At 39.4% G+C, this 18482-nt stretch overlaps 1 protein-coding gene across 2 annotated transcripts in view; it reads left to right on the top strand.

The window, feature by feature from the left end:
* Nucleotides 1–6: 6 nt before the first annotated feature.
* Hspbap1 (HSPB (heat shock 27kDa) associated protein 1) overlaps nt 7–18482 on the top strand; it is a 73711-nt gene continuing 55235 nt past the window's right edge. For both annotated transcript variants that reach the window (XM_005386521.2, XM_005386520.2), the window contains exon 1: nt 7–1275. In XM_005386521.2, coding sequence (XP_005386578.1) covers nt 972–1275 — 304 coding nt within the window. In that variant the 5' untranslated portion in view covers nt 7–971. The remainder of the gene's footprint in view (nt 1276–18482) is intronic.

Here is an 18482-nt window from a genome sequence, read left to right as displayed (position 1 = left end):
CCGGGTCCGCCCCGCCCGTCGGCGGGGACGCGGGGCGCCGCGAGGGGCGCGGAGCCGGGACCCTGTCGCTGACCCTAGAGAGCGAGAAGACGGCAGGCGGCGGAGGGACGCGTCCGGTAGGCTGTGGCAGCGGAGGTTGAGCAAGTCGGGGGTTGCCGGAGGAAGTGCCCAAGTTTACATCACGTGCCTAACAAACGACTCGGTGACCTCAGGCCACCAACCTAAGAATGCTTGCTTCTGTGTTGGGTTGACTTTTTTTTCTTTCTTTTTTTCTTTACTTTTTTATTGGGTTTATACCTTCGGGAACTACCGGGAGGATAGGATAAGATTGAGGTGTAAGAGGATCAGGAATATCATTTCTCTGTATGTAAAGAAGTGCTACCTGGTTCTATAACTAGTCATATGATTTGACTTTTACATGGCCGGTGAGATTATAAAGTAGCAACTTTTATTCATGTATATGAAAGGTACTCTCTCTACTCATCACTCAGTAGGCGAGGACTAAAGATTATGTTAAGGTTGAAAGATTTGTGCCCCGAAGGGTCCTAGATCCATCTTGTGATCTGGGCTAGAGAAAGGTGAGCAAGGAAGAGTGGGGCTGTTGATCTCTGCCCGACAGCCGTTTGTTTTGATAAACAAACCCTGAAGCCTGACAGCTGTCCGTGTCCTTGGAAACCCAAGTCCAGCAGTTAGGCTTGTTTGGGTTGGGGAATGAGTCACAGGGAACGCAGTTAAAGGACACCCTGCCAGAGGTTCGTGTTCCCGGGCTGCCTGAGAAACCCGATGAAGTCACCTTGCTGCCAAAAGGGCAGCGGGTGGGAGGGAAGCGAGCTGTGCTCTGGTTACCCAAAAACTGGTGGGAGCGGCGCAGAGCCCACCCTGAAACTTCAATCCTACTGGGTGTGGAAAGCACAGGTGGAAAGGAAGAACCGTACTAGAAAACGAGGAGACGCAGAAACGAAGCTAGGGCTATGCAAAGGAAAGCTGTGGCCTGGGGACTGCAGACCGCGCCCCACACAGAGCACGTGTTGGGAGCCGCGCCACCGCCGCGGACCAAAACAAACCGGCGTGGCTCCGCCCCGCACAGTCACGTGAACGCGGAGCCCCGTTTCCGGGCGAGCCCGCGCGGCGCCGGAGTCCTTCCGGGGACGCATGCAGAGCCTTCATCTCCGCGCACAGTGTTTTCGCGTGGAGGCAACCTCGCGGGAACCATGGCAGCGGGCACCCAGGAGAGCCCTCCCCTGACCGCCGCAGCTGAAGCTTCCTGGGATGAAGGTAGGTGCCAGGCTGAGGTCAGCGCCAGACACAGACTTGTGTATGATGAGTCTTCTGGCCCCATTCCGGATGTCTGGGTCCTTGTATTAGGCTATGGAGAAAGTGGCTAGTTTTTTTGTAAAAGTGACCTTCCTCCAATCGGGATACAGTATGCAGATTTTTGTTGGACACGCAGGCCTCTTTTTCCCGCATGCTGGCAGTGCTGTTGCACTCACGCACAGGGTGTTTTGAAAAAGTGGGTTAAAATTAAACTTATGACACTGGAATCCACCCTTTGATTTAACTGGAAATAAATTGGGATTTTTGTGAGCAGGGCTTATGAGCTTTTATTCCTTTTCTATGGAACCCTGGTTTTGCAAACGAGTGAGGTTTGCAGACCCATGAGCTGGAGATCACTGTTCGCATTTAGGGAGTGACTGCTCCGGGCACCGCACTGTACGGTAAACTGCCACGGGATCTACAGACTTGTGAATGTTTATAGCAGTGCCCTTCATCAAGGAGCTCACAGTGGGTGTAGGAACCTAAAAAGGAAAAAAAGTATGACTAATCTCTGGTCTCTTGAGTACTGTCCATAGTACACACTCACTGAGTGATGGCAGTCGTCAGCAGGAGGAATCCCAGTGAAGAAAAGGGAAATGCTTCAAGGAGGGAGTGCTTTGAGGCGGGCCTTTATGAATAGATGAGATAGTGACAGGCCAAGATAGTGTTGCTGGGGGCTCTGGTAAACAGAGAGCAGAAAGTGCAGGATGGATGCGTTTGGAGACCAAATAGTTTGACAAGAGGAGGAGCTTCCGATTCCCAATAAAGAAATTATAACTTCCTACTCTATCTTCTGCCTTTAAGCTCACTTGCTTATGCACCATGGAGCCTTCTGTTTTCTGCCCACTGCACTCATTATCCAGCTTGGAGTGCCTGGCATGATTTATCGTTATACACTCTGAAAATACACTGTTCTCTTGTCTCTCCATAAATTTTATTCCGGAAAAAAGAACTCTTACTCAGGATAAACCTACCCATTTACCTTCTTTGCACTATCTGGCTAAACTTCGCTGAAAAAAAAAAATCCTGCATGGGAATGGAGGTATAGCTCAATTGTGGAGCAGTTCCCTAGCATTAGAAGGCGCTAGGTTCAATCCCATAGCAATGAAAAAAATCCATCACAAATTGCTGACAGTATAAAATGCAAATGTCCCTCCTCTTGAATATTCAGGATGGGCCTGAGATTCTGATTCTTGTGATTGTATTTCTCTTGTGAGCTTACATTCTAACTTTCTCCACTGATAATTCCTCCAAATTTTATCTCTCTTCATCTATTTCATGCTGATGACTCTGAAGGTCAATTCTGCCTTTGATTGATCTCCCTTTGTCCTCTGGCACTATCAGTCCCTAATCCAAACCATCCACATTTCTTTACCTAAACTATTTCTTGACCGGTGTCCCTATTTCTCATCTTTCCTATATCATAATGCTTTTTGAGGTTTATCTAAAATTTAGTTACCTTTTTGTGGCTAAATATTATTGTATGGATCTATGATGTTTTGTTTAGCTACTCATCAGCTGACAGACATTGGGGGTGTTTCCATTTTATTGTATGTAATTAATGTTGCCATGGAAATTCATGCACAAGGTTTTTGTGAACATGTTTTAAGTTCTTTTGGTCATGTATCTAAAAGGGGAATTATTAGGTCATACCATAACTTCATGTTCAACTTTTTGAGGAAATCGTCAATTTTTAATCTGAAGTCTTAAAGGGTAGGAAAATCTGATGAAAATGCTGTGTTTATACACATTTTGACAAGTAACTTCCGATTTCACATTAAAGGATATCTGAATTCTTTCTGTGGAACTTTTGATCCTATCTTAAACTGTCAGCCTGTCTAGAAATACCACTTAGGAGTGGTATTAGGAGTGGCTTTGCTTACTATCATTACAAGGTAAGTTAAGTAGGCAGAATACTTCTGTTGGAGAAGACTTTGCCTTAAATTAGATAAGGCTGATATGGACAAGAGGTTAAAAAAAAAAAAACAACAAACAAACTTAAAAACAGGTGAAAGAGCTACGTGCAGAATTACATATTGGTTGAAGCATTTCTGTGAAATTAAAAGTTACAGTCTTTTAAGTCTGATTCTGCCTTTTAGACATTATGATATTTTCTTTATTTGGGCTTTTCTGATTTCAGTTATGGTCAGGCCTATGCCTTGCAGAAGAGAAGAGCATATTTTCAGTATTCTTTTTCCAGTCCTTCCAAAGAAGTACCCCATCCTAGTGTTGTAGAAACTGGGATATCTTAATAAAGCTGATACTCCCATGTAACTAGATTTACTTTTCTTCAGTTAGAAGCACCATACTCTATGTCATCTTTGTCCTTATTTTTAAAAGAGAAAAAGACAGAGGAGGTTAGAGAAAGAAAAAAGACTGTGTATTCTAAAAAAGTACCTTAGGAGACTTACTATGCTAGAATACATGTGCAATTCATAATGTAGCTAAAATACTATGTATTTGACAAATATCAGAAAGACCATATGGTTGAATCATTTTTATTGTAGTAAAAACACATAATATAAATTAGTTCATTTGTGTTGCTATAAAAAACACCATTGACTGGGTAATTTATTAAGAACAGAAATTTATTTTCTTATAGTTCTACAGTACACGATCCTTGAGGAGTCCAAGATCAAAGTGCCAGCAGCTTTCCTTGTCTCGTGAGGGCTCTCTTTGCTTTCAAATGGCACCTTGTTGCTATATCCTCTGGAGGGGAGGAACATTGTGTCAGTCCATGGCAAAAGTGGGAAGAGCAAGCTAGTATGAATCCTCTTGTATAAGGGCTTTATTCTAACTCATGAGGGAGGAGCCCTCATGGTCTGACTACTTCTTAAAGATACCACAAAGGAGAGAAAATGACTATGAAAATTGGCAGCATATCACAGCCTCATTCAGACACCTAGAAAACAGCTTAGTGAAGAGAAAAGGAAAAAGAGCTCTGGTACTCAAGAAAGTGCCAGCAGGAATACTGGAAATCATAGGGAAACTGAAGAAACTGAAGACAATGCAGAGAAAAGAGCAAAGCAGGCTGGAACGCTCACCTCAGCTCCTGGGGAATGGACATGTCTTGGGCTACACAAGGTTGGCAGAAACAGAGGACTGGAGGAGAAACTGGACTGGCAGATGTGGTTCCCAAAAAAACCCATGATATTGTAAGCTGCAAATACAGTGTAGAATTTTACTCAGAAGTGACATCTTCCACATGGAAGGCTAGAATTGGAGAAGAAATCCAGTGCCATATTTGGGAGTAATCAGGAGCCATTTTGTGAATGGGTTCATTGTTTAAGACTGAGCTGCTCTAGTAATCAGAAGTCACAGAAGAACTATACTTTCTGGGATCACCCTACCACAATGACTGGGCAGGAAATGTCCATGGGAGGTAGTCTTGGAAACAGAGTGGGCTGGTCACGGATTTCTCCTGACCACCCTAAGAGGTTTCAGCAGTGGCAAACTCAGGCTGGAAGGACATGATGGTCCTGCCCTCTCTAGTGAAAAGCCAAGCCAGTTGCATGTGTTTTTCAGAGGGGGCTAGGTCTGAAAGTTACTGGCCTTAAGTCCAACAGATTGCGTGACACCCATTGCTAATATTTCCAGTACAGAGCTCAGTGGTTTGTTTGCACTCTCCATCTGCCAACATGGTCAGAGATATGCTGCAGCTTGTGTGGTTTACCATACCTAGGATGTGCAGACATAAGGGTCTCTGGAGCAAGGAGGGGTGCACTTCAGAGCACACAGATGTATAGATGTACTGTACTTCCAATCAGAATGCCAACAGTACCCTTCACAGAACTAGAAAAGAAATCATAAAATTTATATGGAACCAGAAGAGACCCAGAATAGCAAAGGTACTCCTTCTTGGGCAATAAGGCCAAAGCAAGAGGCATCCGGATTTCAAGTTATATTACAGAGTTAGTGATAAAAAACAGCATTGTACTGGCCCAGACATAGACATGTGGATGAGTGCAACAGAACAGTGGGTACAGAAACAACACCAGGCACATTTAGCCATCTAATCTTTGACAAAGGGGCCAAAAACATATGCTGGAGAAAGATAGCCTCTTTAACAAATAGTGCTGAGAAAAGTGGATATTCATATGCAAAAACAAAAACAATAAAAGAATCTAGGTCAGTATATCTCACTGTATACTACAAATAAAAGTGAATCAAACACCTAGATAAATAGTCTGCTGGAACATAGAACAGGCAGAATGCTTGAAGACATAGGATAGGAAGGATATTCTGAACAGAATGTCAATAGCACAAGAAATAACACCACAAATCAAATGTGGTTAAATCAAATTAAAGAGCTTCTGCACAACAGAGGAAACAACCAACAGAGTTTAGAGCCGACCTACAGAATGGGAAAAACCTTTTCCGCTACTCCTCAAACAGGAGTAATATGTAGAATATATAAAGAAGTAAAAAAAAAAAGTAGAGCCCCTGGAAAGACTCAATTAAAAAATAGGTAATTGAAATAAATAGCTACTTCTTAGAAAAAGAAATGCAAATGCCCAATAAATATATGTAAATAATGTTCTGGATTTTTGGTAATTAAAGAAATGCAAGTTAAAACAACAGTGATACTCATCTCACTCCAGTAAAAGAAGCTGTTGTCAAGAGGTCAACTGCTAGTGAGGTTGTCGATGAAAAAGAACTTTATGTTGTTGGTGGGAGTGTAAACTAGTGGAACCTCTATGGAAATCTTCAAAAAACTAAAAGTAGAAATTCCAGTTGACCCAGCTATTGCCCTTCTGGGTAGCTTTTCAAAAGAGTTAAAGACATCATATTCCTGTGATATATGTATTGTATATCCACCCATGTTTATAGCAGCACAATGCACAATAAGCAAATCTTGGAAACAACCTATATAAATGATGTCTGCTGTTAAAATTTGAGTCTTTGTAGGAAAATAGGTGCACCTTGAGACCATACTTGCCTTGATTTATATCTAGATGTCCCCCTAAAGCCTCGTGATCTTATGTGAGACCTTTGGAATGTGATTGGATTATGCAGGCTCTATAGCTGACTTGCTGTTAGGAGATGAGGCCTGGTAGGACCCTGGTAATGTGGGTCACTGTAGGCATGACCCAGGATATATCTCCCCAGCTCCTCTCTTGATCTGTCTCTGTTTCCTGGTTGCCATATGTTGAGCGGGTATTTCCTCTGCCATGTCCCTGTTCTGTGCCTCCTGCCTTGGAGATAGCCAATTATAGACTGAAACATGAGCCAAAATAAATATCTCTTCCTCTAAGTTTTGGGTGTTGGGTGTTTTGTTCCAACAATGAATAAAGAAACTAAGACAGATTTTGGTAACACAAGTGGGGTTGTTGCTATGACACTACCTGACCATGTGGTTCAGAAGCCTTTGGAACTGGTTATTAGAAGGAGTTTAGAAAGATTTGGAGATGCTAGCTGAAGAAGGAGGCCTACAATGTTGTGAGCCAAGCTTGATGGAAAGTTCTAGTTAGAGCTTAGAAGACTAGAATGCTGATGAAAAGGCAGATAGTAGAAGCCAGGCTCAGGAGGTTTTAGTAGAGAGTGAGAACTCCATTGACAGACTCAAGGCCACATGGTTGTGCAGTATCAGAAAGCTTATCTTCATTTTACTCATGTCCTGAGACTTTGTAGGAGATAAACTAATCTAGTGGAGAAAGTTTTAAGGTACCCCAATGTGGGAGTTGTGCCGTGGATGCTGTTAGAGGGCTTTTAGCCAGGTTACACTGAAAATCAGGAGCAAAAAGCTCATTTTGAAAGTTTTCAGTTTTGCCAGAAAAAAAGTACCTGCAGAGATGAGTAGAGGAGAGCTTGGTAGCTGTAAAGATTAGTATTGAAAGGAATCCAAGTAAGTGAAGTCCTTTACAATAAAAACTATACTCTAAAAAAGGAGATCAAAGAGGACATCAAAAAATGAAAATGTATCCCTTGTACTTGCATAGCCAGAACTGGCATAAACTAATATACAGATTTAATACACTCCTAATCAAACTATTAACATCATTCCTCACAGAACTAGAGAGATGGAGAGAGGGAGGAAGAGAGAGAAAGAGACAGAGAGAATGAATTCATACAGAACCAGAAGAGACCTACCTAGAATGGCAAAAGCAATCCTGGGCTCCAACAGCAGGGCAGGAACCAACACAATTCCAAACTTCAGGTTATAATACAGAGCTATAGTGGTAAAAGCAGCATGGTGTTGATGAAAAAATACATGTGGATCATTGGAACAGAATAGAGGATGCAAAACCAACTCCAGGGACATTCAACTAGCTGATCTTTGACAAGTATTATAGCTTCTGTGTAGATCTCTCCTCAAGGCCTCATGTAGTCATAGATGGGGAATTTTGAAGGTGGCTGGATTAGGATGTGTGATGTGGATGAAGGGTGTGATATGGAGATAAAGGAAGGAGATGAGGGAAACTCTATCCTGAGTGTGGTTGACTTCACCCAAAAAGACTGGTAGCCTAGATGAGATAAAAGGGAGAGGCAGGCTTCCTGCTGTTAATTGTTGCTTGCTGCTTTCTGCTTTGCTGTGGATTGTTTCTCTTTTGGTATACCACCTTGCCTTAGAGCTAGCCATCTATGTACTAAACCTCTACAAACTGTGAGCTGAAATAAACCTTTCTTCCTTTAACTTAAAGGTGTTGAGTATTTTGTGACAGCAATGAGAAAAATAACTAAGACAACAAGGGTACCAAAAACTTATCCTAGGGGAAAGAGGGCCTTTTTAACAAATTGTACTGGGAAAACTGGCTATCCTTTTGCAGAAAATTGAATCTAGACCTGTATCTCTCACCATAGAGTAAACTAACATTAAAATGGATCAAAGATCTGAATATTAAAACAGAAACAACCTCCTGAAAGATAAAATAGATAAAGCTCTTGAAGACATAGGTGTAGACAAAGGACTTTCTGAATAGAATCCCAATGACAGAATACCAAGAATCGACACAGGATCATATCAAATTAAAAAGCTTCTTCACAGCAAAGGAAACAACCAACAGTAAAAAGAGAATGTATGGAATGAGAAAAAAATTATTTTGCCAGCTACTTATTGGACAAAGGACTAATATCTAGAACATATAAAGAACTCAAAAAAATTAGATGCCCCCAAAATATAGGAAACTTCTATGAAGTACAAATGGCCAGTAAATACATAAAAAGTTCAACATTATTGATCATTAGAGAAATGCTAATTTAAGCAGCAATGATATTGCATCTTACTCTGGAAAGAAAGCTGTCATCAAGAAATCAAATAATTACAAATGCTGGTGAGGCCTCAGAAAAAAAGGAATCCTTCTACATTGCTGGTGGGAGTGTAAACTATTGTGACCATTATAGAAATCAACATGGAGACTGCTCAATAAAGAGAAACCAGAAATTCCATTTGACCCAGTTACTCTCCTACTGGGTATATTTCCCAAAGAGGCAATGACATCGTATTACAGTGGTACATGTATGTCCATGTTCATAGAAGCACAATTCTTTTTTTTTTTTTTTTTGTCTTTTTGAGGTAGGGTCTTGCTATGCAGTTCAGGCTGGCCTTGAGCTAACTATGTAGCTCAGGCTAGTCTCGAACTCACAACGATCCTCCTGCCTCAGCCTCCCAAGTGCTGGGATTACAGGTGTGCGCCACTGTTCCCAGCTAGTAGCATGATTCATGATAGGTGAATCTTGGAGGCCACCTATATGTCCATCAACAGATGAATGGATAAAGAAAATGTGATACTTATACAGAATGGAATACTATTCTGCCATAGAGATAACTTGAGTGATTTGTAAGAAAACATATACTTTGAGACCAGAATGTTAAGTGAATAAATCAGACAAACAAGCTTAAATGTATGAGAATGCAAATGTAAATAAAGAGCAAAATAAAAGATAGATAATAGGGGAGAAAAAGAAAGTTTCTTAAAGCAGTTCTTGGTTTATTAATCAAAACACGATTTTATTTATGCATTTTGTGATGTTTGTAATGTTTGACAGCTGTTCTCTGTAATAGTATCATTTTGTATTTTTGTCAAGTAAATAAACCTTTGGATATGAAAAAAGAAAAAAGAAGCTAAGTCCTTTGGATCAAGATAATAGGAAAAATGGCTTATGGGTATCTCTGGAACCAAACAGGCCCCACCTTTCCAAGGTCAGAATTGCTAAAATAAGACTTTGGTTTGACAAGAGACCCCCAGGTCACTGTGCTAAGGAACAGCCCTCTAGGGGGTTTGTTCCCTGGAATTCTGTTAACGATCCCTCCAGATACTTGGACTTCCCTGCAACTGTGTTACAAAAAGGCCTTAATACTGTTCAAGCTGTTAACAGATCTTAGTGCCATTCCTGTGGTGTTGGTTTGTTTGTTTGTTTGTTTTTAGACATGCAGAATGTAAGAGTTGTGGGGCCAGGAAGGCTTCCACCCAGGTTTCAGATAGCTTGAGAGGCCAGGCAGTGTGCTCCTGAGAGGGAAGGTCATGAAGATACCAGGTTCAAGCTGAAAATGCAGTGGAGACCCCAGAATGTTGGAGCAACCCGAAACAAAATATCTGAGCAAAGCCAACCCAAGAGAGAAACCAGAAGGTTTCTATAACCATCAACAATGCCATGGGGGTGGACCTCCTCAAGGTCTTTGGAGCTTGCATCTCACCATATCTTGTCCTGATTGTTGGACATAGAGCTATAGGAATTAATATTTTCCCTGCTAGGTTCCAGTCTTGCTTTTGTCTTACTGGTTTCTGTGCCCCTATTTCTCCCTTTTGGAATGAAAATTTTACCTGTGCCATTGTATGTTAGAAGTGTTTGACTTTCTTTTGATTTTTACAAAGTTTGTGGATAAGAGTTTGCCTTGAGTCTCGGAGAAGACTTGGGACTTGGTCTTTTCAACCATGCTGGAAATGTTAGGATTTTGATAATTCTTAGCAATGGACTAAAAGCAGTCTGCTTAAAGAGGTGCAAATGAGTCTTTTGGGGGCCAAGAGCAGAATGTTATGGATTATAGCTAGATGTCCCTTTAAAGCCTCATGCAATCATAGGTGGGAACTTTAGAAGATGATAGGATAATAGGAACATTATAGCTGACTTCTTGTTAGGAGATGAGGCCTAATACAAAAAGGGTCACTGTGAGCATGACATGTAATATGTCTCCGTTCCCATCTTCTCCTTTGATCTCTCTTTGCTTCCTGGCTGCCATATCATGAGCAGCTGTTTCCTCTCCCATGTACCTGTGTCCTATCATCACATCTTGGAGCCAGCCAAGTATGCACTGAAATGTGAGCCAAAATAAACCTCCTACCCTTAAAGTTTCAGGTGTTGGTTATTTTGCTTCAGCAATGAAGAAAGTGACTAAGTTAATAATGCCACACGAAATAAACCAGACACGAAAGGTAAAATACAGCATGGTTTCTCTTACATGAGAAACCCAAAGTATAAATGACTTAAAGAGCAAAATAAAAGACAGATGATACTAAATAGGGAGGTGGACCTTTTCATATGGAAAAGGGTTGTAGGGATGGAGGGAGAGAGAAGGTAGAGGAGTGGTAGGGGAAATAAAAAGGACTAAGATGTGTATGTACCAACTTCCCATGATGAGTGTATTCATTATGTATTATGAAACACATAGTAATAAAAAAACTGAAAAAAGATACCACCTTTAAGGCAGTAAGTAGTGGCAAAGGTCTGTGATCCCTGAGAAGCTGAGGCAGGAAGATCTCAGGTTCAAGCTCAGCCTAGGCTAGTTAGCAAAATAAAAAAGGGCTGAAGCTGTAGATCATTGTAAAGGTCCTGGGATTGATGACTAGTATCTTACATACAAAAAAAAAAAAAAAAACCAAAATGATACCACCTTTAATATATTGACCATTAAATTTCATCATCTGAATTTTGAAGGGGGCTACATTCAAACTATAGTGTTGGGGTTGGGGAGCTGAATGGGGTATTTCATGGCTGAGGGCCCCAGAGAAAAGAAAGCAAGCTGACATCATCAACAGTAAGCATGTGTCTTTATTGTACAGCCCATATATTGACCATTATCAAGGTTTATGTTCTTGTATATTGTCATAACTAGGTAGTGCATGCATGGTTATCTATGCTAAGTCATGCATATATAAGTGTAGCCCGTTGTGTGCCTGCGCTAGACAGCAGGGTCATGCCCTTATGTGTCCTCAGATGTCCAGGGCTTTGAAGCAATCCAGTGTGGCTCCCCACAGTAGTATCCATCTTCACATTTTTGTTTGTTTGGTACCAGGAGTCAAACTCAGGACCTTGCACTTGCCAGTCAGGTGCTGTGGTATTGAGCTGTATCCCTGGCCTTATCTTCACCATTTTGAAGTATAGAATTCAGTAGCATTACATAGATTTGCATTGTAATGGAGATTTCCATAACTTTTTTTTCTCTTACCTATCTAAAATTCTTTATCTATTAAACAACTTTCACCACTCACCCCCCTCCCATCAGCAGCTGTTATCTGCCATTCTCCTTCTAGTTCCTAAAAATTTGACCACTGTAGATACCTCATATACAGGAAATTATACAATGTTTATCTTTTTGTGGCTGATATATTTCACTTAGCATTATGTCTTCAAGATTCATCTATATTGTAGTATGTGACAAGATATCCTTCCTTGTAAAGGCTGAATGATACTCATCATTGGACTTTTGGATTGCTTCCATGACTTGGCTATTATGATAATATTTCTGTAAACCTGATTTTGCAGACATCTCTTTGAGAATCTATTGTTAAATATCCTATGACAGTATGATTAAACTAGTTTATTTAAATAGTTTATTTTGAGTTATGAAAGATATACTTAGAGGAAGCTAGAGTTAGATGAAAACATTTAGGTAGAAGTTTTGAAGATACTTTGGAGCATTGCAAAGATGACTAGTATTTGAGTTACCATTCTTTCTAAGATAGCTTCACTTTCCTTTGCTTTAGGTTTAAAACCAGTATATTTTTTAAACTCATAAGTACTATTCATGAGCCATTTTGAGAGAAGACAAATTTTCTGTGTTAACCAGGCAACAGTTATGTATAAGTGGATAGGGAGAATCAAAAAGGGCCATGGACCCTTGATAACTTTTTAGCCTAACTATTAGTCTTGATAACTGTTTAGCCTGCAGTTATCTCCTGCACCCAGCCTTAACCTAGTAGGATGTTCACTCCCACACCAAGCTTGACATTGACAACATTATATTATAACAGTCTGAACACAAATGTTTGTGGTTTCTTCAGTGGCAAAAAGACTACACTTACAGTCTTTGAAGGATTCAAGAGTATTTGTTACAGTTTATATGTAGATGTACCCCCCTAAAGCCTCATGTTCTCAGAGATGGGGCTTTTGGGAGTAACCGAACCATGGATGTGTTATGCTGGATTAGTCCACTGATGGATTTATAGCTGGATGTGATGTTGGGAAGTGAAACCTGGTGGGAAGAGGTAGGTTACTGAGGGCATGGCGTGGAACTGTATATATCCCGTCTCCTCTCTTGATCTTGGCTCTGCTTCCTGCTGCCCTGCCATGGACTGTGTCTGCTCTGCCACGTCCCTCTGCCGTACCATCCTGCCTTGGAGTCAGCTGACTGTGCACTGAAACCTCTGTGAGCCAAAATAAACCTTTCCTTTTTAACTTGTGGATATTGGCTGTTTTGTCCCAGCAATGTGAAAGTTACTAAGACAGTTTCCATTGACATTTTCAAATACTAGCTCCAAAATGAAAAAACATCTTTGTTATAAATTTCACCATCCAATCTTTAGTATTACTACAGTAATTTTGTTGACTATTATTCCGTTGGAGTTTTTCTGACAAGGCCCAGATGATAATTATTTTTTACCCTAAAATTGCCATTCCGGTGGTTTTAAAATTACACACACACACACACACACACACACACACACACACACACACATACTCACAACACACAGTACAGTAGCTGTCAGATTGATGAAAGCATATATATACTCACAACACACAGTACAGTAGTTGTCAGATTGATGAAAACATTGTGGACCTGTATGTATAAATTCAGTGATACATTATCATCCCATGCTAGGACTCAGTGTTTATTTATATTGTTTCATTATTGTGATTCTCTAACTCATATCACCTTCTGAAAATTTTTAATATCTATAATTTTCCATTAATACTGCATCTGACATGAGAAACAAATTAATTTCAATTTCTGGATCTTTATCTTTGTTATAGTCTATTAATGTTCGGAGAATATTATGGAGACTTGGTAATATTACTTATTCTTGTCTTAAATTCTTAAATTACAGTTGCACACACCTGTAATCCCAGCACTCTGGATGCTGAGGCAGGAAGATTGCTGTGAGTTCAAAGCCAACATGAAGTGCATAGTGAAACCCTGTTTCAAAAAGACCAAAAAAAAAAAAAAACCTGAATCTCAGATACATATTCAGGCTATTAACTGACTAAACCAAATTGCCAGCAAATTCAGAGAAATTAGGCTTAAAATTGTCTTGCACTTTTCATTAATTTTTTAAAAAATTACTGAGAAGGAAATTTTCTCTTTGATGTTTCACTGTCTCCATAGAATTAATTGTAACCCATGCTGTAATAAATGGACCAAATCTGCAATTTTTGAAAGGAGAAAAGACTGCTGTGTAACACCTTGATTAGTGATCTGTTTTTTCAGCAGTTTCTAAGCCATCTAGTTAGAAATTACTGCTTGCTGCAAGTTTAGACCTAAATACACTTATCCTTTAAAGACTGTTGAGGTTACTTCAGAATTTTTATAGCTCTTTGCAGATATTCCTGATGTGTAATGACTGTGTACATCCCTAGGCCATTTAATTAATAGGATGTAGCCTTGCATTCTTCTTTAAGGGAAACTGTAAAGCTTAAACTTGTTAATTTAATGACCCAGTTCTTTGTTGATTAAATTATCAGAAACCAAATTAGTTTTATCTCACAACCAACTGATTGTTTTATTTCACTGATGGGCCTGAAATTCTGTATTATATGCTAATTTCCTATTATGCTGAACATCCTACTGTTTAGTTGTATTCAGCTTTATAGTGCTTTTCATTTGGCAAATGTTTGGGCATTAAGTACATACCAGTCACTAATCATGTACTTTCTCAGCAAATTTTAGTTTTGGAGGTCTTTTTTAATCTCTAGGATATCTAGGATGTTTAGATCAGATCGTTAAATGCACTTTTTAAAAAATTAGCATTGTGTTAGAGGGAAAATTACTTCTTTGAAATTATTTTGTCAAAACAGTATTTCTGTGTTACTAATGCCTGTGTATGTATGTGTAGAAGGATAGCCAGGTATATTGGTCCAAATAAAAGACTGTTTTGGGAATATTCAAAGCCTGTTGTCTGTTGTCTCTGATTTAAATTAAGTAGAATGAATACATGCTACCCTACAAGGACTGGTGCTTCTGCTTTGCTCTGCTCTGTAGTGTTCAAGATGCAAAGTGTTCAAAGGTTGAATGTTTTACAACCTTAGGGCTGAAAGAATGCTACAGAATGCTGTGTTAGGTGATCTTTGATTCATCCAGCCTAAGCCACAGAACACTTCAGAGTGAGGCAGGGGTTGTCCTTGAGAATGTCCTGGCCTCAAAAGGCAAGGTGCTCTTTAGTTCTGAACTCATGACAGTCTTGATTGTAAGGATTTACTTTTTAGGCAAAAGGATTCAGGAGCAAGAGGTTTGCTGACATTGGGTCAGTAGTGTAAAGTGGGTGTCTTCGTGCTTTTTGGGGGCACATTTTTGGAATTTCCTTGGTCTTTCTTTAGTTTCCCAAGCTGGCTAACGATTATGTGTGCTTTCCAGGCAGTATATTTATAGGAGAGGAAGATAAGGACAAAAAAGCTGACTCATACTCCTGTCTGCAAAGGAGTCTGGGAGATACAATTTTTAAGCCATCTTCTTGCAGAATTCAGCTGGTAAGGAGAAAGAGAATGGGTACTGGATAGGGAGGCAATTAGGTCCCTATCACCCATGCATACTCCCTAGCATTTCTCTTCCCACAAAGCACACATGGATTGTTATCTGTGAATTGATCTTAAGGTTTCCTGAGCTTACTTACCTTTTCAGATCATACTCTTTCTCCCTAGCTTTCAGCCCTAGGTTAAATTCCACTGTTTTAATTCTCTGGAAGCAGGATGTGCAGTGGGATAGACACTGGACTTAGAATCAAGGGACAAGATGTCTAGTTCCAGATCATCTGCATGGGAGCTTCCATTTCAGCCTTTGGATAACGGAAATAAAATACTTTCTGTTTGTGCTGGCTTCTTAGAGGAGCAGATGAACACTTCATGTGTATAACAAACACGGCAAACAAGTAAATGTGTGGTATTGTTATGCTGATCATGTTCAAAGTCACACTCTTTATCTTCCCAACAGAATAAGCTGTTGCTCCTGATTTTATATGACAAGTCACCACATCTGGAAATCTAAGTGAATGCATTGCTTCTTGTCACATACCTGACTGAAATCTCTGTCTTCTTCTCTGACACTCCTTGTTGTTTAAACCTTGTATTTCTCACTTGGCGATTGCTGCAACTCTCTCTTTTCAGTTACAGAACCTACTCTCCCTTCTCATTTTGTACTCTTACACATTTATACATGGTGCTTATTTTTATTTTTAATATACTATGGGATTTCTCTGTTATAATTTAGTAAATGTTTTCATACATTGGAGCATTAGGTTGTTTATATTTTTAGTTATAATGTAGTAGTAAACATTTTGCCTTACAACATGTGATACACACACACACACACACACACACACACACACGTATATTGTGTGTGATTATTTTGTTTAAGTAAATTTCTATGCATGAATTACTGGGATAATGGATGGTTCTTTCAGACTTGTTTCATTTTCTAGTTGTTTCCCAAAAGATGTTTCCAATTTATGTGTCATGGACATCAAAGCATATTATGAACATATTGTATCTCCCCTCCTCTTCTTCTTCCTCTTCACCATCCCTTTGCCCTCTTCCTCCTCCCCTCCTCTGCCTCCACCTCTTCTTCCTTCAGACTTGAACTCAAACCCAGAACTTCACTTGTGCTAGGCAAGTACTCTATCACTGAGCTGTACCTCCAGCCTTATCGTATCTTTTCATAGTGTAGGGAATCAAAATATGCCACCTTGCCATGCTGTTTATTTTGGGATGAAGGCACTTGAAAAATAGCAGGTACTAGAAAGGAATTTTGACTTTCCTTATCCTTCCCCAAATGCAGGAGAAGAAATTGCCATTGGGAATGTGCCCTCCTATTAGCAGAAATAGAGAAAGGAAGTCATTTCTGTAACTACAGATGAGGAGTCAAGGCTGAGAGAAATCTGACAAACAAACCGTGTTAAACTAACCCTTACTTTTCTGTCACTCTAACCTGGTATTTAAGTGTTGTATTCTACTACTTTTTTTTCCTTTCTTTTTTTTTAAAATTTTATTTTAAAGAGAGTAGTAAATGAGAAAAAAAAAAGAACAATAGCAGCATACCAGCATCACACACATAAAAAAGCCAAAGCAAGAACATTTAAAATGATACAGGGTTTCAAGACAAAATAATACAAATTAACAGTGGTTGTTATATTACATATTGCTATCCTCAACTGTGTTGCTCAGATTACCAGATGTAAGAATGGAAGATTCTTCAAACCATTGAAGAGAATAAGAAAATAATTATTAGATAAAATATTAGAGATAATACAGAGTTTCACTAGCCAAGATGATAGGAATTCACCATGGTAGTTCCGTTGCATATTGTTACCTTCAAATCAGTTGCTCAGATTACCCGATGTAAGCATGCAAAATTGGTCAAAACATAAAAAATTTTAAGCATTCACTGTTCCTTTCAATATACCATCAGGTATCAGCAATACAGTTATTCATATATATATTTATATTTTACCTTCTTTCTTTTTTCTTCTTTCCCTCATCTCAGTCATTCCTTCCTTTCAGCAATTTCTTTCCCTTTCCTATCATCTTTTGTACCTTTTGAGTTTTACTTATTTTTTCAGGTTCCCACACCAGGGAGACAATGTTTACACATGTGGTTTACACATGTTTACATGATGTTTACACATGTGGGTCCAATTTATTTCACTTATGAGTATAGCTTCTAGTTGCATCCATTTACCTACAAAAGCCTTGAGTTTATCTTTTTTTATAGCTGAGTAATATTCTACTGTATAAAAATACCACTTTTTTTTATACATTCCTCACTGAATGGACATTTGGCTTGTTTCCAAGATTTAACTATAACAAATTGTGCTGCTATAAACATGAGTGCACATATATCAGTGTGGTATGATGTTTTGAATTCTTCTGGGAAAATACCCAGGAGGGGAATAGCTGGGTTAAATGGGACTTCCAATCCTAGTTTTGTGAGGAATCTCCAAACTGATTTCCACAGTGGTTTCACCAGTCTACACTCTCACCAGCAGTGGAGTAGAGTTCCTTTCTCCCCTCAGCCTCTCCAGCATTTGTTATTGGTTGATTTCTTGATGATAGCCATTCTTTCTGGGATGAGATGGAATCTCAGTGTTGTTTTAATTTGCCTTTCTTGAATGACTAATGATGTTGAACATTTTTTGATGTATTTATTTACCATTAGTATTTTTTCATTTGAGAAATGTGTATTCATCTCAGATGCCCATTTTTGGATTGGGTCTTTGAATTTGGGAGGCCTGATTTTTAAAAATTCTTTATATGTCCTAGATAGAAGTCCTTTGTCTGAGGGGCAGTTGGCTAAACTATTTTCCCAATTCGTGGGTTTTCTTTTTACTCTGTTGGTGATTTCTTTAGTTGTGCAAAAACTTCTCAGTAAGACAATATCCTAGTTGTTGATTCTTTGAAGTATTTCCTGTGCAGTTTGGTTTTTTCTTCATGAACTCTCTGCCTACCCCTATGTCTTTAAAGTTTTTACCTGCTTTCTCTTCCAATAAATTTAGTGTTTCTGTTTTAATGTTTAAATCTTTGATCCATTTTGACTTTAGTTTAGTGCATAGTGAAAGACATGGGTCTAGTTTTAGTCTTCAGCATGTGGAAAACCAGTTTTTCCAGCACCATTTATTAAAGAGGCTATCTTTCTTTCAGTGAACATGTTTGGCCCCTTTGTCAAAGATAAGGTGACTGAGTGTGTTTGTAGTTGTGTTTGTATCTTCTAATCTGTTCCATTGATCTTCAGGTCTGTTTTTGTGCCA

The sequence above is a fragment of the Chinchilla lanigera genome, unplaced genomic scaffold, assembly GCF_000276665.1.
Source record: "Chinchilla lanigera isolate Chin_1 unplaced genomic scaffold, ChiLan1.0 scaffold00026, whole genome shotgun sequence".
NCBI lineage: Eukaryota > Metazoa > Chordata > Mammalia > Rodentia > Chinchillidae > Chinchilla > Chinchilla lanigera.
The sequence above is the reverse complement of the archived record's forward strand: the minus strand, read 5'-3'. Positions and strand labels throughout refer to the sequence as shown.